We start from the raw sequence: 21644 nt of genomic DNA on the forward strand, positions 1-21644 counted from the left end.
GTAGAGCCCTTCTCCTGTCCTTCCCCTTCGCTCGCGCTGCTGGGCCTCTAGCGTGGCTCCGCGTTCTGCTGCAGTGACCTTGGGTCTGCGCTCTGCCACGCAGCGCTCCTCGCGGCGAGGCTCCCGCAGACCTCGGCCTCGCAGCCCTGTGCCGTGCCGGCCGCCGACACTCCCCTTCCAGCCGTGGCAGCACGGGGCGCGTGGGCGCGCCGGGGCCTGAGCAGACCCGGTGCACTGGGCTCTGGTCCGAGGCTGTCTCGTGTCTCAGAACTTAAGCGGAGACACAGTGTCCCGTTTGTGAGGATATCGTCAGGGACATGAAGCAGAGTGTTGGGGTTTAGATCCCTCTGACTGGATTGGTTTTAAGCATTTCTGCCATGGCCTTAGGAAATCCTTGGAACGAATAACTTCACTCTGTGTGGACATGGGGGCAAGGGGATGGAAAGGGTGGGAAGAGGAAGCGGTGGGTGTCCTGGGCCCGGGATCGCACACTTAGGGTTGCGCTGCCAGGTCCTTAGAGGAGACTCGGGCCGTGTGGACAAGAGCCGGTGGGCTGCCTTCTCCGGGCGCTGCTTGGCTTCCGCCCTGTGCGGCCGCCTCCCCGAGTGCGTGCAGTCCGAATGCTGGAATGAGTTACGCTCAGAGCAAACTTGCTTCCTCGCAGGATGCCTTTGTTGACGTGGTGAAGTATTTTGGAGAGAACCCCAAGACGACACCACCCTCTGTCTTCTTTCCCGTCTTCGTCCGGTTTGTGAAAGCCTATAAGGTAAACAGCAGGCTGCCCTGTCACCCGTCTCACCACTTCCCAGGCACGTGTGTCCGGCGCGAATGGCCCTGCGGAGGTGTCGCGCTCCCTGGGGCCATGGTCCGGCGCTCAGAGAGGACAGCGGGGCTCTGCAGGCAAATGGCTCCTGGGGCCTTCGGCCAGGAGCTGAGCCTGGGCCTCAGCCAGAAAACAAAGGCCCTTGGCTGTTGGCTCGGGGCAGATGAGATGCTCCCACACCACTGGTGCCCGGTTGTTGGCTGTTGGTCCCCAGAGGCAAAGGTGAAGGGCTTCGAAAATCCAGGCCTCTCATCAAGTTGTCAGATGGGTAAAAAAAGAGAACTCTGACAGAAGCCCACCCTGTAGCGGAAATCAGGAGAGCTGCCTGAACCAGGCCCGGCTGTGAGACCTTCCCACCAGAACAGTGCTGGTGTGGGCTGCGGGTGGCATTATCAGGGATTGTCTGTTTCTTTATCTAGAGCAGCGGCAGCCCTTCTCTTAAGTAGGAGGCGGCCTTGGGCCAAAGACTCGTGTGTTCAGAGAATGCGTCTTTGGAGAAAGAGTGGTGAAGGAAGGTGTGAGACGACGTTAGCCCCCCCAGAAACACCGCGGTCTGTAGCGCTCTCCCTCGGTATAGGCACCCCTGGATGCCCGACTCCGAGGGCGCTCAGGTCCCGCTGTGCCCTGGCGCAGTGTTTGCAGAGCCTGCACGCGTGCTCCCGCACTGCGTCATCTCTGGATTGCTTGTAACACTTCGCACAGTGTCGGTGCTCTGGGAATACGTGTGATTCTGCATTGTTTAGGGAGTGAGGACCAAACACGCAAAGCCTGTGCGTGTGCGTGCCGATGGCGTTCGATGGAGTTCTGAGTACTTCTGGGGCACGTGTGGATGTAGAGTCCGCCCGGGCAGCACCCAGCTGTACTGTCTGGGCTTCTCTGTGCGTAGCTGGTGATCTCAGTGGAACGAGAGATGCTCAGCAAAGGGGGCGGAGACTGCGAGGGCTGCCTCCCCTTTGGAGAGAGCGCATGGACAGTGTGGGGCGGGGCATTTCTCCGACAGCAGGAGAGGCTGATGACCTTGGAGAATCTTCGTTGGGCCTTTTTCTCAAAAGCTCAGACATTTACCCAGCTCTTCTCAGCATGGCTAAAGTAGTAGTGATAGAACAGCCGCCAGCAGAGGCCGCGTGTCCTTGGGTAGGAGCACAGTGTGGACGCCATGCCCAAGGCAAGGCGGCCGTGCGGAAGGACAGCATTAGTTGCTGCTGCTGCTGCTGCTTCTCTGCACTTGGAGGATACTCGCGCTGTCTGGACAGAGCGGGGTTTGAGGACATCAGCTCCTTTTTCCTTTCTCAAGTATAAATGAAACGTTACCACAAAAACACCAAAGACCAAAATAGGAACTTCAGAGGCCGAGGCTTTAGCTCCGTGGTGCCGCGCCGGCCTGGCAAGCATGAGGTCCTGAGTTGATTCCCGGTACCTCCCCCCATGTAAACTTTATTAGTGATGCATGCTGGGCAGGAGACATGGTAACTTGCCTAAATTAGATAATTTACCGTCAGTGCCCAGCTTGACGGTCAGAAGTCTGCTCAGAGGGGCTGGCTGCAAGAAACCGTGTCCAAAGGGCTCGGAGTCTGAGCAGCAGGGCGTGTCGCTCTGGGGAGGCCCCGGAAAGAAAGGAGAGCCCAGCGAAGCAGCCGGTCTCTCCCTGTAGCGGGCAAAAGGCAGGGGAGTCGTAGGTCCTGCTTCGGAGCAGCTTTCGTTAGGTGAGCATATTCTGGGACCAGAACAAGCTCACGAGACAGTCACTGAGCCCCACTGCCGGTGGGCCCCACCAGGTGTGGTGCTGGGCCTCGGGCTGTCCCAGCAGGGTAGGAGGGCCAGGCCTTCGGGGGAAGCGAATCTCTACTGCCAGCTCTCGCTGTGTGCTGGGTGGCCAGTGAGACCTGCAGGCAGGGAGGCAGGCTCATGAAGTGCATTGCTTCTCCCTTCCGTTTGCTCCAATCCCAGCTCACCGTGGGTTCTCGAAGGATGGTTTTCCAAAATCTTGACTGTGGCCTTTCCTTTGGCGTGCTTACTGGCTTTCTTTATTTGCCTAGCAAGCAGAAGAAGAAAATGAGCTGAGAAAAAAGCAGGAACAAGCTCTCATGGAGAAACTTCTGGAGCAGGAAGCTCTGATGGAGCAGCAAGACCCAAAGGTGAGGAGTGCGGCTGCTGGAGAAGGGCCGGGGCGGCAAGCAGTAGAGGGGGGGAGCGGCAGGTGGCAAAGGTCCTGGCCGTTTCCTGGGGCCCGGCGCACGCTCAGAGCGTGTTTGGACAGCATTTCCAAATTTGTAGTAATCTTAGTTGAGTAAGGAGGCCAGGCCAGGTAACCCAGCACCTGGACTCGGCAGCCCTGGGCTGAGCGTCCGGGACGGAGTGTGGCGCTGCGCGCTGGGCGCTTGCCTGGGCCGCTGGAGGGCTTCGCCTGTCGGACGGGGAGGCAGCGCGTCACGGAGCGCAGCATCCCAGGCAAAGACCATAGAGCCTGGCGCCCTGTGCGCCGAGGCGTGAGAGGTCTGTGGTCGTTGTCCGCTGCTTCTGTGGCTGGCGGCCCCGGCTTGCCCGTCGCTGCCCGGTGGGCTGTTCTGTGGTGTGCAATGAGTTTCTGCTGTCTTCCCGGAGCTTCCCGAGTTCTTCTGCGCTTGAGCGTGTTGGGACGGTGCTGAATGTACTTTCGGCAGAGGCCGCTTGTTAAGATAATATAAAGCTCAGGTACGTTTTAGAGTTTCTTAAAGCCTGGGTGGGTGTGACCCCACTAACCTCTGCTCTTCTTTCTCCTCAGTCTCCTTCCCATAAGTCAAAGAGGCAGCAGCAAGAGTTAATTGCAGAGTTAAGAAGGAGACAAGTTAAAGATAACAGACATGTATACGAGGGAAAGGATGGAGCCATTGAAGATATTATCACAGGTAAAGGATATTTCCTGTCTGTGACCCATGAAGACTCCACTCACCTCACTAGACTGGGCTGTACACAGATTTCCTCACTGTTTTTGACCAGGGCTGCCAAATTCTTTATGTGACTTTATTCAGATCCAGAACAATGCAGAGTCCACGCTGCAGTTCGCAGTGTATTTATAGTATCGCATCTGTTGCCTGAACACGGAAACGCGCTGGCTTTCCGTATCCCTGGAATGCTGTGGTTTCTGCAGGACGCCTCCCCCTGTTCTCCAGGGCTCCCCGGGCTCCGTGTCCTTCCGTGGGGCCAGTCCCACCGCTCGCCCGCTCAGAAACACTGTGGGCTAAAGCCCTCAGCTGTGTGCTAGCCAGGTCCTGCAGGCTTTTCCAGCATGCCGGCTAAAAGCCTCTTACCCGCCACGCTGGGGGAATCGGAGGCGGTACTCTCACGTGAATGAGCCAGCGGGCACTTAGCCTAGGGTGGGGTGGTCACTCCACCTGGAGGTGCGTCTGATCAGCGTGCTTCTGATCTGATTAAAACGAATACTTTCTGCCTGAACCGGTCTTGGGTTTCCAGTTCCTCCTAGCCAGGCTGACAACCCGGGCAAGGAAGTACCTTTTCTTTCACGTCTCAAGGACATGGCAGCTATATATTAGCTTTCAAGATGCTTAAAGGTTTTTGCTACACTAAGGTCCAAAAGCATGCCGGTGTGTAGAGAGTATTGCGATGAGTTTTCCTGTGCCCGTAACTCATGCAGCAGTTGCCAGTCATGGCCGGTTCTGCTCCATGTATGCGCTGACCACCCCCGTTCCAGCCCTGGCATGTTTGGAAGCACATCCCAAACTGTAATTTTATTTGGAAACATTTGAGTACATAAAACAATAAGGATTCTTAAAGAGAAACCAAAGTATACCCACAGCACCATTTTCATCCACCCAAAACTAACAGTTCCTTACTATCAGATACTTAGTTATTTACGTTTCCCCAATTTCCTAACCTTTCAAAATATAGAATTCCCAGACTTTTACTTTTGATTTAGCTTGGTCAGCATTGTAAACAGGGATCCCAAACTGCCCCGACCACACAATGTTTCATCAGCTCTGATCCAGAGAAATTGGGGGGTGGGGGATGGAGAGATTGATTGGATGTTTTAAAAAAAGAAGTCGCTAAGCAATCCCTTGCCCAGCCTAAAGCAGCCTCAGTCCTGAGTGGATAGGTGAGCGGCCCGCGGCGCGTGTAAGGGTGTGCACGGGGCTTCCCGGGGACCGTGTGCTCCCTGCGCTGGCGTGTGTATAGCCCCGGTGCAGCCCCCTGTCTAGTCTCTCTCACGTCCTGCACACGGGGGGAGAACCTCCAGTCTGAGCAGAATGAGGAGCAGACCTCCCTCTGTGGTAAGCACCTCTTAGGCTCAGTCCACACGGGTCCATTGGAGACAGGGAGGGCTCCCGTGCTGCGCGCTGAGAGCTTGGTGCCCCTCTCCCGTCTGCGTGTCCTCGTCCCTGTGTGCATTTCTTTCCCTGACCTAAGTCGAAGGTCCTCCAGAGGCGGTGAATGTGTCTATTCGGAGAACAACTCATATTCTCCTTGAGTATTTTCCGTTTTCCGCCCCAGCCCCGCGCCCCATGCTAACTCTCGGGTGGTCCCCCTCCCCGCACTGCCCACCTCCCGGCCCGGCGCGATTAACCGAGAACTAACCGTGCACTAACGCCCTAGGCTGCAGCTCTCACTGTCTGTGTGTTGTCGGCTGTCCTTTCCCATGCAGTGCTGAAGACCGTGCCCTTCACTGCGCGCACCGCCAAGCGTGGCTCGCGGTTCTTCTGCGAGCCCGTGCTCACTGAGGAGTACCACTGCTGAGCTAGTACCTTTCTCACCTGGTGCTCTTGAAGGTTCCTGTGGGGTTTTGGCCTCCGTGTCCCATTCCTCGTGTCTGCCACGGCCGGCCGCCATGCTAGCATGGAAGTGCCATCTCCTCCGTGTCACGATGTGTGTCCCTCGTGCTGCATGGTTCTGCATTGGTCATTACTGTGCCCTCACTGTCACGTTGTTACACGTGTCTCCACACTGCTGTGATGGCGTGGGTGTGTGTGACAGTTTATAGAATTGCTTGCAGAGTGCTTCAGAAGAATAGTGAGTAGAGTAGTCCTTTGGGAATCACAATTGGAAAGCAAGTAGCTTGCTTTTTGTCTAATATGTTTGGACATGAGATGATGGTCATCATAACAGTAACTAATGAAGCTGAGTGTTTCTCCGTACTGTAGTGGGTTTTCTTTCAGTCCCTCCTTATTGTCAGTTAACATGCTGTGAGGGCTAAGTGACCTGCACAAGAGCTCAGAAGGGAAAAGGGCTCTGAAGCTGTAAGGTGATTTGCAGAGCGAACTAAAGCAGGCCCAGCTGCAATCCGGCCGTGGCTGTTTTCTGCAGTTCCTGGTGGGATGGAACTCATAGTAAGAACTTAATGCTGGGACCACTTGCAAGCTAGAAGCCTCTTTATGCTGATACTGGCAATTCACAGCCTCACAACACCCCACTGTGGGCAGGTCACCCCTGTTCACTGCCCTGCCGAGCTGTCAGGCAGAGACTGAAAACAGGCTTCCGAGCTCCCCTCTATCCTGTTCATGCGTCTTCACAGTGGCTCTGTTCCATGTCAAATCAGGGCATTTCTTCTGGAACAAGATCATTTCTGGACCTGCTTCTTTGGTCAGAAAAGTGGCACCAGAAAGACTAAAGCAAATACGTATCATTGCAAAATGGCACTTTCCTGAGAATTCAAAAAAATGTTTGAAAAATTTTCAACTTTGTCCAAGAAGTTAACCTCTTGGGTTAGCTCTTGGCACTGCAAAGGGAGAACATGTCTCTGGATGCCTAGCTGGTCAGGAGACACGGGAAGACATTCGCTGATTGGGAGTACCGACTTTGGTGCCGAGACTGGCATGGAACTGGGTGGTGTGTTGTCTGTGGCGTGACTGCTCGGAGTCGTGCTTGTATGTATGTTCCCCTGCCTTTGAAGACTCAAAGGATGGTGTGCCCCTGCCTGCTCGGAGTCTGCTGACCCACCAGTGCTTCCTAGCAGGCTGGAAACTGTCATCTGCTTGGGCTGTGTTCGCTGTCCGTTTTGCGGCTGGACTGTCTTTCTGGAGCCAGTCTTCAAAGCAGCTTGGAACTGGGTGGGCCGAGAGCGGGGTGGGAGACGCTCTGGTCTCCCCTGGTTTTGTCTAACCCTACTTGCGGAAATGGTCTCCCACGCGCCTCCTCTGTTGGCTAACACGCCCAGGAATGTTAAGCACGAAGTTGAGTTGCTTTCCATTTTCATCCCATTTTTACTTAACCATCATTTTGTGTTTTTGTTTTTTTCTGTTTAGCCTTAAAGAAGAATAATATCACTAAATTCCCAAATGTTCACTCGAGGGTAAGGATTTCTTCTAGCACACCGGTGGTGGAGGATGCACACAGCTGGCAAGCATCACTTTTTACTTAGCTTCCTCCTCTCTCTGTACGCAGATCAGTGGTTTCGCCTTACGGCTCAGGGTAACACTGGTGAGAGTCTGACCGGGGCGAAGTCTCTGTGCCTCACTGTCCAGTGTCGTGAGGCCGCACCTCTCTGCTGGACTCTTTCTTGGCCTGTTTCAAGTCCAAGTGTGATGGCTTGGGCAGGGGTGTTTGCTGGGGATTGTACTTGCTTTGGGTGCTAGGCTGGCCTGCCCTTCTCCCCTCTTGGCCTTCAGGTTATTCCCTCGACTCCGTTTTGGTCTGGAGGCTGGGAGTGGGTGCTGGCCAGGAAACACGATCTATAAAGCCTTTGCAAGATTAGGAGGGCTTTTCAGAATTGCTCAGCATCCTCAGGACCGTAGACCTGGATATCATGAGTCGAAAGTTCGGTTTTGACCTTCTCTTTTACCAGGCTCACAAGTTCCAATGATGTAAGAGCCAGGAAGATAACGGGCCTGTCCTGGGGCCTGTGCTGAGCCTGAGAGGAAAGGTCTCAGTCCATTGAGCATGGAGGGATGTGCACCCCATATTTCTAATCCTACTTTTTTCAACAAAATCTGGAAACCCTAGTTTTAAATACCAGTTTAAATATCTCATAACTAATTAAAAATGAGGGATGCAGCCAGGCATGGTGCCATATGCTTGTAATCCCAGCACCTGGGAGGCCAAGGTAGAAGAATCCTAAACTTGAGCCAAGCCTGGGAACTTAGCAAGACCCCGTCTCAAAATGCTGGAGGTGTAGCTCAGTGTACAGGCTCAGTGTACAGTGAAACAAATAAAAATATGAGGGATACAGTAGGTCAAGCATTCTGTGAGCTAACTATGGATGAGCAGCTCCATTTTTAATTTAATGAGTAGGTAAAGGCAAAAAAGGGGCTAAATTTGGTTTTCTTCTGTTTGCATTTCTTTCTACAGATAGAACATTTCCTAGCGGAAATATAAAAGGAAAAATATAGTTAAACATAATCAGGGGGAAAATAAGCCTGCTTCATTCAGTTTGGGGGGGTTGTTTCTGTTTTTCTGTGTCCTGATGCTATGGGGGGGGGTCACGCAGACTAGGCTCTGCCTTATTCATGAGAACACGCCTTCATGTTGAGAACACTCACATAAATTCTTGTTCATCCCATGTCATCCTAATAGAGTAGTACCTCCTGAGCTAGAGTGTAGTGATTTCTTTTGTTGAAAGCCGCCTTTGGTTTTGGTTTTGAATGTTAGATGTTCTGCTTTGCACTAGCAACAAAAACTTAGAAGATAGAGGCGGGTGCGTTACCTGGCGGATGAGACTCAGAACATGCTGGGTGGCAGGAAAGAACACAGAGAGTGGAGTACTATTTCCATTTAGATTTAATGGTTAGTTGAGCATTGTTTCTACTTCACAAAATGAAAAAGGAGCCTCAGCTAGTTTAATGGAATGAGAATAATGGAACTGGTATCTGCAAACTAAGGTCTTAAGTTCCTTCACTGTTAAAACTGCAACAATAAGATATGTTAGATAGGAAAGTATGTTTTATAATTTAAATTCATTACAAATGTTGTTTGTAGCTTCCAGCTACAGCCACTTATCACTGAAGAAACCTTTCAGTTAGACTGTCTGGACAAGGACAGGATCATCTCCTATACATTTTTTTTTTTTACATCCCAGAGTCCTACCATTGTTACATCTTACTGTTTAACTGTAAACATTGAAGGCCAACGTAAGTCTTTGGTTCAGTGCTCAATGAGTTTGAAGGGCCTATAAGCTGACGCTTCTACACAAGCTGCTTTGATTGGCTGCCAGCCGGCCTTTGTCTTGCTTACACACCTGAAATGTTGCCGTTTTTTCACGGGTACTCTCCTCTCTCCAGATCTTAGAAACCAGCCCTACAGACGAGCCGATGCGGTGAGGAGAAGTGTCAGGCGGCGCTTTGATGATCAGAACTTACGTTCTGTTAACGGTGCCGAAATGGCCATGTGAAACCCGAGACTTCCTGCAGGAAGAGGGTGCGCACACAGAACTGCCACGTGACTCTGTGCCGCCGGTTAGCTGCAGCCTTGAACACATACGCCAGATGAAGTATTTGAAAGGGCTCCGATTTCGTAAACACATAGGAATTTTAAAGTGATGGGTTCTCCTTTCAACCCTTATTAACAAGTGCCTAAAAATGGAAGTACCTGCTCAGATTAATCAAAGCAATAGGATTTGATTTGATTAGGTATCTTTTTACACCACTATGCTATTGTTTTTTAACCAAAATGTAAATTTCGTATTGAATTCATTATGTGCCACTGTGATTATCCCATGATGGCCCACTCTGGTTTCCTAGTAAGTTGTAAATAACAAGGATGCATCTGCTATGGGCTTTCTTTGCCGAGATGTCTTTTAAGGAATTTTGTGTTCCAGCCATATCCATCAAGTTTGTATTTCAAGGGACTTGCTATACAGGAGAAGGACCACATTCTCGAGTCCTTTTGTAACTAAGCCCCAGCAAAGTGCAAACAGGACGCAGATGCAGTGGCATAAGAAGAGTCAACTGTTTCCAGTTCTGCCAGTTCTGCGGCGGGGGCCATGCCCTGAGAGACATTCCCTGGTGTGAACACGAGGAGACGACGGCGGAAATGTTGAGGGCATAAATGTTGAAGACTTATTTGCAGTACTGTGTTCGGACGCTAGAGGCAGCTTTTTAAACAATGCAAATCTATTAATTAACACTAACATTAACATCTCAGTCATCAGTATTAGGATTTTCCAAGGACCATTATGAATCAATCCTGAGAAGAGAAGTTGATGCCTTGCTAGTCAGGGAGAAGTTTACTATGGTAGCTGCCAACAAGCCTGTAAGACTGAATCTGTTAGCAGAGCAGGTTAGGGACCCGGCCTTACTCTCCTCTGACAATCGCAGGGTTTGTTTCTGCTTTTCCTTTTGTAAACTGGAAAGTATCACTGCATTTGGCGTTCTGTATCAAAGCTGAATTGCCATTCTGTGTCTCAGTTACTTATGGGCAATTACAGTGAAGCTGTTGAACAGTACGAGCACCAGGATTGAGTTTTAAAGATACGAAATGGGACTAAACAGTCCGCTAAACCACTGTCTTTCCCTCCTCTCCAGCAAGGCACTTGGTCCATTCCAAAGTTTAAACAAAAAACTGGACCGCAGCTACATTCATACTTCTCATAATAAACATTGTGCTTCTGGCTTCCCTTCTTGGTACCTTACAACAGTATATTAATTGTAAAGTTTGTTGTATAGTATTTAACCACTGCATTTATGTTGTGCTTACATGAACCCCTTGGTGAAGGTCCCTTTTCCTTGGATAATGTGTAGTTATATGATCTTTTTAAATGTACAGATATTTTGCTATAAAATTGGTGCAGTTTTTTTATGGTTTTTACACTTCTCTTTAATTCCCACCCTAGGCTCTGGGTAATACTGTAAATATTGTTTAAAAATGCATCAGCCTATGCTATACAATCTGAATGTTATTTTAACTTATAGTTGTTTTTAATATATATTTAACTACAAGGACAGTGTAGGGATCAGTTACATCTCACTTTAGTGTACTTATTTACAGATTACTTTTAATCTGCCACCTGTTGGCCTATTTCCATAAACGTGTACTTTAGGAAGAACATGCCAAGATTTTGTCTGTTGGGTTAATACTCGTTTTGATGAAAATAGTAATTTGACCATGAGGTGGACGACAAATAGTTGGACCCTTAGCACAAGTGCAGCTGTTTTCCAAGGCTCAGTGCTGACACGCACATGTTAAAATAATTGCCTATTTATTAATGAACAAATAGACAATGATGTTGGCATGTTCTTTTCTGTTTTGTCTATTAATGGGCCTGCTTCCTACCAATATTAGAAAAATGTTTTATAAAAGCAATTCATGTTACTTTTCTGGTCTTTTCACGCCATCTGAACAAATAAACTATTTACACTACTATTCTGTAATATGTTGTAATCTTTCAGTGCTACATTTCAGGGAGTTTTAGCAGTTTTATGTAGACTTCTCTAGAACCAGATCCGTCTTCGGGCTGGGGAATTTAGCTCAGTGATAAAATACTTATCTAGTAAATGGGAGGCTCTGTGTTCAGTCCTCAGCACCAAAAAATTAACAAGCTAAAAGAAAAAAGACAAAAATAAACATGTATCTCATTTGTTGAACTCAGAATCCAGAAGCAATTGGTAAATTTTAGGAAGAATTACTCCATGTACACTATCCCTTTCTTGTTGAGGCGGGTCTTGCTATGCTGTTCTGTCTAGTCTTCAACCCCTGGGCAGAATGATTCTCCTGCCCCAGCCTTCGGAGTAGCTGTGACTACAGAGCTGTCGCTGTGGCCAGCTTCCTGTTACAAATTCTGACAACGTGTTGTGTGGAATGGAGTAACAAAACAGAATTTGGAAGGGATATTATCTCTAAAATTAGGTTTATAAACTTGCTGCTTCGAGAAAAATAGCACTCTGCCTTCGTGAGATGCTATCCTAATTAAATTAGAATGTCTAAAATTTGCCCAGGGACTTACCAGTCAGCTGTATCTCAGGACCTGCCCCCTTTTGAGACACTGTCTCCCCACTTCAAGAGTAGCCTGGACGGACCTGGACTTGGAATCCTTCTGCTTCAGCCTCCTAGAGTGCTGGTATTACGGTCTACACTATCACACCCATCTTTAATTAGATGGTGGTACAGATACAAATTCTGTATTTGTGGGGCATCTGCACCTGCCAACCACCCTGGCTGGCAACATACGCAGTTTTGGCCCCACTGCACACAGGTAGTGCTGTTTGTAATCAATTATCAGAAAGCTTAAGTGTCAATAAATTTCTTTTTCTGGAAGCAAGAATAATTTTGTTCTAAAAAATCTTCCAGGTGGCTTAAAATATTTTATACTCACTTAAGGAACTATTACAATAAATTATTCTGCCACAACGACTGTGCATACTTCACAGTTGGGACACTCGGCTGTATTCAGTTGTCCTGCTTTTCACAGGCCTGTGACGTAATCACACACACAAGAAGCCAACTGAGCAAGGTGACGTGCCTTATCAGGGTCACAAATCTCTTCCAATGGTGAAAGAGAGCCTGTACAAGCACTGAGGCTTCATTCCCAACTCAGTGCACTTTCTAATATACCAGTTATATTATGCAGACGAAGCTTTTTTAAAATAAAAGGAAATGCTACATTCCGCAGTGAGTGATAATCTCCAGTGCGTTCTGTACAAGTGTTTAATGGTAAAAGATTTTGAAGGTCTTTAATAGTCTACAAATCCAGAATATTTACAATTAGGTTTGAAGAGCTGGGCACGACAACACACATCTGTAATCCCAGCACTTGGGAGGCTGAGGCAGTACAATTCCCATGAATTCCAGGCCAGCTGGAACTGGGACTACAGTGAGACCCTGTCTCAAAAAAAACCCCAACAGTAAATAGAAAAGCTATGGCCAGGGCATTTTATACAGTAGTACTTTCCACCCAGCCTTACAAATGGAATGTAGGCTCCTGCATGGGCTCTACCACTGGGCCATGCCCCACGCCTCTAGCATGCTGTTTCTGAGAAGGGGTCTGTTTTGTCTAGGCTGGCCTTGAACTTGAAATCCTTCCCAGCAGCTACAAGTGTGCACACTTCACAGGCATGCGCCCTGCCAACACAGCCGTCTCATTCTAGCATGTCGGTTTACCAGTAGCTTGTAACCATGTACACTTGTCCACCCCACACGAACGGTAAAATTCACTGCAGTGCCCTGAGCATCGTTACTGTGCTCAGCATGCAGTGAGACTTCAGCCCAGCACTGCCTCTGTTGTTTATCATACTGTTTGTCGTACAGACTTCTCCATGGAATTACTTAATTTTAAGCTGGACGATACTTCATAGTATCAGCTTTAAAACTTGTATCTGTTTAGCATTTGACAGTCTTTATCAGAAATACCAACAAAGACAAATTTATCAGTATAATGCCTACAGAAGTTTTACTGATAGTTTTCCACCTTTCAAAGTTTAATATCCAACTACGGCTATGAAAACCATCCGATGCCAGCAACAAATGCTTGAAGGGGCTGATGCTGCCTTCTTGGAGGGAGAGCGCTACCATTCACCAAGAATAGCAGGCGTTACGAGAGCACTGAACTCTTGGGAGCTTCAGAAGGGTGCTAGAAGAACACATGGACGCACATCCAGCTGATTTGTAGAAAGTTCTTTTTTTCTAATTCCATTTATTTACAAAAGATCTGACTATGTAACTAAGTTTCTTTACATCAGGTAAACAATATACAAACGTGAAAAATCTCGTAATTACAAACACGGAAAATCAAAACCTTACTCGAGACCCTACTTACTCACCTTTCGGGACAGCCCTCAGCTCAGCTGTGGAGGTGGGCAAGACTAACACCTACCCAAGATGTCTGCAGGCAACACCCAAAGCACGTTTATGAACACTGCACTTAGATAATCTAACACCACAGAGTAGCATCAAGAAACGGCTTGGTTTGATCTAGACTGGGGCCTGGGGTTTTTGGAAGCTAGCTTTTCCAAAACAGAAACATCAAGTGGAAAAGCACACCGGGGTAGTTATTAAATTAACGGTCAATTACCAACCAACAACAGTGAATGGGATGGCCTTGAACTGAGAACCAGAAAAGCAATTCTGAGTCTTTATGAACCAACTTTAAGAAAAACTACGATTAAAGAACTGAGGTCAGGCAGATGAAAACAGAGGGCCAAGGAAAGTGTAGGTAATCAACAGCAAAATTCCCTTTCCATCTCACCTTTAAAGCAGCTCCAGCAAACAGGGTACCTGTCATGGCAACGTTACTCACCCTTAATTAAAAAACACCCCAGAAGGACCGCTTTTCACTGTCGCACTCATTCCCAAAGTGGCTGGTTTTCACTGTAGACCTCATTCTGTGTTCCCATCAGGAAGCTTTTAGACACTAGCAGTGAAGGCACCACCACTGGGCGTCACGTTAGGCGCACCTCGATTACGACCGGATTTAGAGCTGGGGTTCGCGGTGCTTACTGCAGTGATGCGTTTCAGCCCTTTCATGCGGATGGGTAGCGTGGACACCAGGCGAGCACACCTGTCAGCATCTCACATGCATTCATGAAGTGCCTGCTAGGTACCAGGCACTGTCCTAATTCACAGGCCAAATACACAGCAGTAAATGAAATAGACAAATCCCTGCTGTGGAAATTACATGACCACATTTAAATGAAAACATCTGAAAATGTTTTCAGAACAAGGTTAGAGTAAGGACCATAATCAGACTGGTATCTGTGCCCTTATCAGAACAGAGTGAGAAGAGAATAAGCGTCTTAGAAAACAATTCCATTAATTATGTTACTTTGCTTTCCATTTATGTAAAAGGAGTTCAACTTAAATAAGCTATGACTGAATTAAAATCTGGTACTAAGACACATCCCCAAAGGAAAAACAGTCTCAGATCTAGGGAATTAATGTAATTGTTTCACTTTCATTTCTAAAGAAAAGTTTAAAAAATGTTCTTCAGCTTCTAAATTTAATTATATACTTAAATATTAAATACTCTATAAACTTAAAGGCATTAATAATCATCACTCTTTCCTAAGTACTGAAGTACTATTTGAATATGCATAGTTTTGTTACACATAATCGAAGATTTTCTTTTAAAGATAGTAGGGTCTAGCTATGTATGGTAGTCCAGGCTGGGCTTGCACTTGCAATTCTCCTTCAGCCTCCCAAATGCTGGGATTATAGGCAGGTGCCACCATGCATGTCTACCTTAAAATTTTTTTTTTATATAGAAGACATTCTTTTCTGAATACAAAAGTAGTAAGTGTGGCTGCCTAGCTAGCACTTACTTAACTATTAGTACTGGAATAAACCCAGAATCATTTACACAAATGTGTAATTGACGTTTATACAGATGAATGGAACTACGTCTTACAGTCATAAATTATGAATTTTTTTCCAGGACAATGCACATAGAAATTTCAATTTTTAGTTTCTTCATCCTACAAGCTGACTGCCTTATTCTATAATCCTTTTTCATTTTGTAGCTGTGTAAAGTCAGATGTATTAGTCAATAGATGAAATAACTACTCTACCAATTTACTACGAAGCATAAGAATTGTTAGAACTGAAACAAAGTGTGATGGGATCATTGCTTTTATTTTGAAGGAATTACATTATTTAAGTTCCTTCAGGAAAACTGCAAATAAACCATACTTGATTGAATAAATTATTTAACCTCTCATGGACATTCAGTTTTCCTAACGTGGAATTAGGGACTGGGTGACAATAAGAACGCGAAATACCTGAGGTTCTGATTTTGACCATGGTCTCAAGTGTATTAATGATAAGGAGGGAAGATAAATGCACAACATTTTCTTAGGAGTCTCAGTTTTAACTGAGAAGTATAAATTACTTTTACTGAGAATAAATTTTTCTTACGTACATTTGTTCAATTTGATATTTTAGCTTTTATCAGTCTAAACACTTAATAACATAATTAGGTTAAAAACAGTCACTGAAAATAAAATCTTCCCATGACCTGTCTTCAGATCTTTTTGGTACCTAACATCCATTTGATGGGATCAAAGGTAGAAAACGGTTAGTCACTTCATTTAGCAAGGATGTTGCACTTTTTTTTTTTTTGAGTTGCCACTTTTAGGTCAAATTATTTGCATGGGAGAACTACAGGGATGCTGAGGATACAGACATCTGAATATGTAAAATTTAAGAAATACAGAAATCTATTTTGAGGACATGTTACAACACATCAATAAGCTTTTTATTTAAATAGAAAAATCAATTACTTTAAAGGTGTACTTTAAAAATTATCATTCATGGAAACAATTTTTTACAGATTCTAAGTCTCCTGTGAAACATCAATAGTATTATCTCCCAGTATCATATGCATGTTTTGAAGATTTTACCACTGACTTGAACATCAACATGATTAGCAATCTTAACTATCTTTAAACTGGGACCTTTGAAAATTAAGTCTAGCCAAATTGTTGCCAAAAGTATGTGTTCTGAATTGATGTATAGTAGGAGGCTAATTTCAAGCAATGTATTCACATTTTCTCAAAGATAATGATTCCCACTTTCTAGAGTTATATTTAATAACAGAAAAAGGACTCCCCCCCCCTTTGAGTCTTCAGTTGGTAAGAGATTAAAACATGGGGTGGGATGGGAACAGTTGTCCTGGTTAGTCCCACTTTCCTAACTTCTTAAGATGGTAAGGGAAAACCTGTTCTTCCAAATCTCAACTTGAAAGAGGATCTCTGAAATTGTTCAAATTAAGAAAACAAACATAACAGCTAATATATTATCAAAAAGACTAGGTGCTAAACTTTACTTAAAAAAATCTCCTGCACTGAAGGAAAATAGTATAAATTACATTACCAACCTTCAAAAGTTAGTATGTAAAGAGTATCTTCAAACCACTGCCTCTCTAAAATATTCCAGGAAATTTATAGGTGAAAAACAAAACTAGGGACCACAAATGCACTGATTTATAATATTCTTAGATAGTAAAAAGGGAAAGTAAACTAGCTATTCTGAGTAAGATGAAGCAAAATTTCAGGGATTTATTATCTTGAAAAGATACAATTTAGAGCTGAGCAGTGTTAAGTAGAAATAAATACTAGTACACACTAGAAGAGAAGGTTTAATAATTGATAAAAATGTACAAAAATATTCAAATCAGAAATGCTTTAGAATGTACTGTACCACGAAGTGAATACTTCTCAGTGAGTATAGAAGGTAAAAGGCCTTCTCAATGAAAAAAAAAACGAGAAAAGTTGGATTAAAAAAAAAAAAAGACAGCTGTTGAAGAAAATGTTTAAGTCAACATTGATTTTCTTTTTTAGACAAGGATACTGAGGATATTGCAACTATCACTTAGAAGTTTGGTGGCACATTCTTTAGTAGGTCCTTAAGGCAACAGATTTAAATTAATTTACAATTTGATTTGATGTTAACTTTTTAAAACATCACCTCAAAATAGATGCTCAAAATAATGCCCTCATAATAGACTTTTTAAAATGTATTCTGATGTTCCATAAAAAATAACGGTGGCTTTATTATAGTAGCGCATATTAGCACTGCTATAGTTAAGGGTCTACACCAAGCTTCCATCAAAAACACCTATTTTTTTAGGAGCTCACCATAAAAGATGACATTGGCTTTAACCAGTTGGGTAGTGCACAAAAAAGCAGTTTTATTGGATGCTGGTGCTTTTTTTGTACTACTATATTATCAAAATTTTTCTCATTATATCTTTAAAATCCAGCTTCTACAAAGTAAATCACCTCATGACTTAGACTTCAGAACAAAGTAGAGACATCTGCAGTTATCAGTAAATTGCCACCTTTAATCCATCCTGCAGTGCCCTATGAAAGGGTCACAGAAGACAGTTCTGACTGTAGGAAAATATGATTCTTGATACAGAATCAAAAGTTATTTTCAATTTCCTTTGCTTTTATAAAGTCCACAATAACAATACTAAAATGCACTTTTTTTTCTGTGATACAATTAAAACCCAGTGTTACTTAAACTGAACTTAAAATATAGTCCCTGGTCTGAATAGACTTAAATCATACTGTAAACATGTATTTGGTATCATTTATTGATCATCGTCCAGTTGCTCCAAAAGGGTTCTTCTCCGCTTTTCTAACTCGCCCTCACTCAGTTCACTGCCAGAAGTATCCCAATTACCCTGTGAAGACAATGAATATAGTGACAATTAATGTTAGTATTCAGAAAGCTAATAAATCTATGAAAAAAATCCAAGACGCCCTTTACAGATGGACACATTTCATAGGGATTAAAAACTAACCTATTTCCCAGAAGGCCACCAATGGATTACTCATTACGCACTCACTGGTTGCATTACAGCAAATACTTAACTGCGAATGGGACGTGTACATAGTGCTGTCAGCTTACACTAATATGTAAATCAGGAAAAATGACATGCACTGGTTCCTTTCCTTTTAAAGAACTGAATAGGAAACATCTTTTTTCTACTTAATGGAAGGCCAGGTGTTCACTTTCTGAGTAATATATTCCTTGCTAATCTTACATACATTTTATGTGGTCTGATAAGTACTTTATATGACATAAGGTAAAGATATTATACCCTAAATATTGTTTTTTTTTAATGCTTAAATAAAATATTCAAGAGCAGGCTGAATAAACAAAAATATTGCATTACTTGGGAGGTACAACTTCCGGAAAGTGGAGAGAGTTAACCCATCCTCCTTCACTACAGGGATTTTCCTGAACTTACTGTTAGGTAAAAGGTACTAGTGAGTGTGGAAGCGTCATGAATTCTTCATTCTTTACTAAGGCTGTGAACCAGGCTCACCTGGCTGCATGTAGCTTTTAAACAACAACAGAACACTAAAGGTAGAGCTAGAGTTCTACACAGTGATGCTCTCCATTCATAATTCACAGGCACCATCTTTTTTAAACTTACAATTCGCAATGCGAAGGTGGTGTGTGCTACGGTGTGCTCTGCCATTCGGAACTTCGTGTTACTGTGCTAACTTGGCTTGTTTTCCCCTCCTGCTCGTCTGCGCTCACCTCTCCTCAGTCAGTATGTCGAAACACTACTGGAATGTTACTTTTGAAACTGGACTCAGGAACTACGGAAGTGATGGGCATGTGCAGAACCCCTGATTTAAGTCTCTTATATTTTATATTTCTTTAAAAAGTAACAGGTGTGATGGCACACACCTGTAATCCCAGTTACTCAGTCTCAGGCAGTAGATTCCAGTTTAGCCTGGGCAATTTAGTGGGACCTTGTCTTAAAATTGTTTTTAAAAGGCAGGGGACATAGCTCAGTGAGAGAGTACTTGCCTAGCAGGACCTAGGTGTTAGGTTTCATCTCCAGTACTGGAAAACAGAATGAAGCAACACAACAAAGAAAAAAATTTAAAAACCAGGAAGAAAATGTTCAATGGCACATCTTAATGCACAAAGTAGAAGACCATGTTCTTTCTTAGTGAGTCAAAACATAATGCTATTTTTTTTTTCAGAAATATAAAATTTAGGAGACTCGAATCAAGGGGTCATTCATAACCATAAATATATCAGAGATTTTTCTCTTGAGTAGACAACTGAATTTTTGTTGTTTTCTTTAATGCTAGACTTGGAAAAAGTCTGCTTTAAAAACACTGTTACGGATCTGTAATCTCAGCACTTGGGAAGCTGAGGCATGAGAACTGCCATGAGTTCAAGGGCCAGCCCAAACTACACAGCGAGACCCTGTTTTAAAAAAACACAGAGTCATGGTTTTAACCATAGCATCCATTTTTATATTTTGAAATATACAAATGAAACAATTCTAAATACTTACAGAATCCTTCCCAGTCTTTTTCTTAGGTGATTTGTGTTTTGATTCTGATCTCTGTCTAGTTCTGTCTTTTTCATTTTCCCGATCTTTTTCTTTTTTATCCTTTTCTCGCTCAGCATCTGATTCTGGAGAATCCTACGTAAATAAAAAGTACATGTTACTTTTTTTCGGCGGGGGTGGTATTGGGGATTGAACCCAGCATCTTTGCAACGAGCTGCATCCCAACCCTTTTTTCCATTTTGAGACAGGGTCTCCCTAAATTACCAGGCTGAAGTTGAACTTGTGGTCCACCTGTCTTAGACTCTCATGAGCTGGAATTACAGGATTGGATAAAAATACAATTTTATTTTTGAAAAAATCACTGTTTAGGTAATATTTAAAAATATTCACATGTAATAGGTTATCTTATCCCTACAATGGTCAACATAATTTACATTGTTAGTTTCAGGGCTTTGATAAATTACCCCATGGTTCATGGGAGACAGCCAGTCTTTTGATGAGGAAAAAGACATTCTGATAGTCTTTTTTAGTGATGTTTTAGTCTAGTACTTCAGATAGGTTTTACCTATTATGTAAGTGCAGATAGACACTGCTTTTTGGTGGTGCTGGAGATCAAAGCCTAGTACATACTTCACCACAGAGCTATACCACCAGCTTAGATACTACATTTTTTAACAACCCAACATAGTATTAGTTTATTTAGATATATAAATACAATGCTATTGTTAGCTTAATCACCGTAAGGTTGACTGCTGTGGGTTAAAATTTTTTCTTCAAAATTATTACTGAAAAGCCAGGAATTTAAATGGTTCTTAATTAGACATGTATAAATTTACGTAAACAGCACACACAAAAAAAATGACAATTCAAATCTGTGGTTCCTAGTCACAGATAAAAGACACACACACTTCTTTGTAGTGAAGATTAATTTTAAAAGCCAGGGCAGGAATCCTGGTTGAAAGTTTATCAAATAATTTTAATGCAAGACTGAAGTGAAGCACAACTACGGAACAGTAATACCTCAGCTCACAGCTTCCGTTGGCAAACATCTGCTTCATAAACAAAAGCATTCAGCAGCATTTTGCTTGTGCGCACAAACTGTGTCAGGTGACAGACACAACCAGCACCGTGTCCCCTACACAAACAGAAATGCAGCCAACTCCCCCAAACTGTCAAACACACTGAGTTCATAAACCGAGGTACCGATGTATATTTAGGTGTCCCCTTGAATGCTGGGACATCAGGTTAGATCAGAAGAAGGCTCTTTGGCCACCGAGGAAACCAATGGCGAAAGTTTGGGTGAAATGCAAAAGGAAGAATTGAGCTTACAGATTTATGTCTCCTCTTCTTGCTTTTCTTCTTATGCTTTTTTGACTTTTTATAACTTCTCTCTAAGGAACATAAAAGAAAAGAAAAAGTGTCAATTTGAGAAATCACACTGTCGATGATTTTAATAAAGTATTAATAGAAATGCTCACCAGACTCGGCACTAGAAGAATGTTCTGAAGCAGAACGGGACTCTGACCGCTGTCTTTTTTTCTTTGAATGGCTGTCGTCATCATCCGAATCTGACCCCTAAATAATACACATAATATAATTCGTAATGATGTAACAAACGTTTCAGTGCATTTACAGCACCGTCTGATACACTCCCTTACCGATCGTGAGCGGGAGCGTTTCCTATGGTGCTTCTTAGACTTCTTAGAGTGCTTCTTATTCTTCGAGTGATGGTGCTGGCACTCATGCTGCAGGGGTAAAAGAAAGAAGTTTCAACAATTTACATTTGCCTCACATAGTCAACAAAATGATTTTTTTCTTCACGGTACCGGGGACTGACTGTATTTAGGGATTTCACAATGAGCCATGTCAACACCCCCAGCCAATTTTTTTCAATTTTGAAACTAAGTTGTTACATTGCCCAGGCTGGGCTCAAACTTGGGATCCTCCTGCCTCAATTTCCTACAGTGCTACCACAAAGACCTGTACCACCAGGCCTGCTGTATTAGCCCGTTTTTTTTTTTTTTTTTTTTGTCTTTTTGAGACAGTATCGCTATGTAGTTCAAGCTGGTCTGGAACTCGCAACTACTGTCCTGCCTCAGCCTCCCAAGTTCTGGGATTACAGGTGTGTACCACCACCCCTGGTTA

The 21644-nt window shown here is 44.3% G+C and overlaps 2 protein-coding genes across 2 annotated transcripts in view; one reads left to right on the plus strand and one right to left on the minus strand.

Annotated features, from left to right (window-relative positions):
- Positions 1–11107, plus strand: part of Fmnl2 (formin-like 2) — a 151195-nt gene extending 140088 nt beyond the window's left edge. The window contains exons 24-28 of the mRNA XM_013517443.1: positions 665–766; positions 2860–2958; positions 3585–3708; positions 7057–7103; positions 9028–11107. Coding sequence (XP_013372897.1) covers positions 665–766; positions 2860–2958; positions 3585–3708; positions 7057–7103; positions 9028–9066 — 411 coding nt within the window. The 3' untranslated portion in view covers positions 9067–11107. The remainder of the gene's footprint in view (positions 1–664; positions 767–2859; positions 2959–3584; positions 3709–7056; positions 7104–9027) is intronic.
- Positions 11108–17768: 6661 nt separating this feature from the next.
- The window catches only part of Prpf40a (PRP40 pre-mRNA processing factor 40 homolog A), a gene marked incomplete at its 5' end in the record, with an annotated part of 44864 nt that continues 40988 nt past the window's right edge, over positions 17769–21644 (minus strand). The window contains 5 exon segments of the mRNA XM_005390816.2: positions 17769–17861; positions 19503–19634; positions 20829–20890; positions 20978–21074; positions 21158–21244. Coding sequence (XP_005390873.2) covers positions 17769–17861; positions 19503–19634; positions 20829–20890; positions 20978–21074; positions 21158–21244 — 471 coding nt within the window.

The sequence above is a fragment of the Chinchilla lanigera genome, unplaced genomic scaffold (assembly GCF_000276665.1).
Source record: "Chinchilla lanigera isolate Chin_1 unplaced genomic scaffold, ChiLan1.0 scaffold00039, whole genome shotgun sequence".
NCBI classification, from domain to species: Eukaryota; Metazoa; Chordata; class Mammalia; order Rodentia; family Chinchillidae; genus Chinchilla; species Chinchilla lanigera.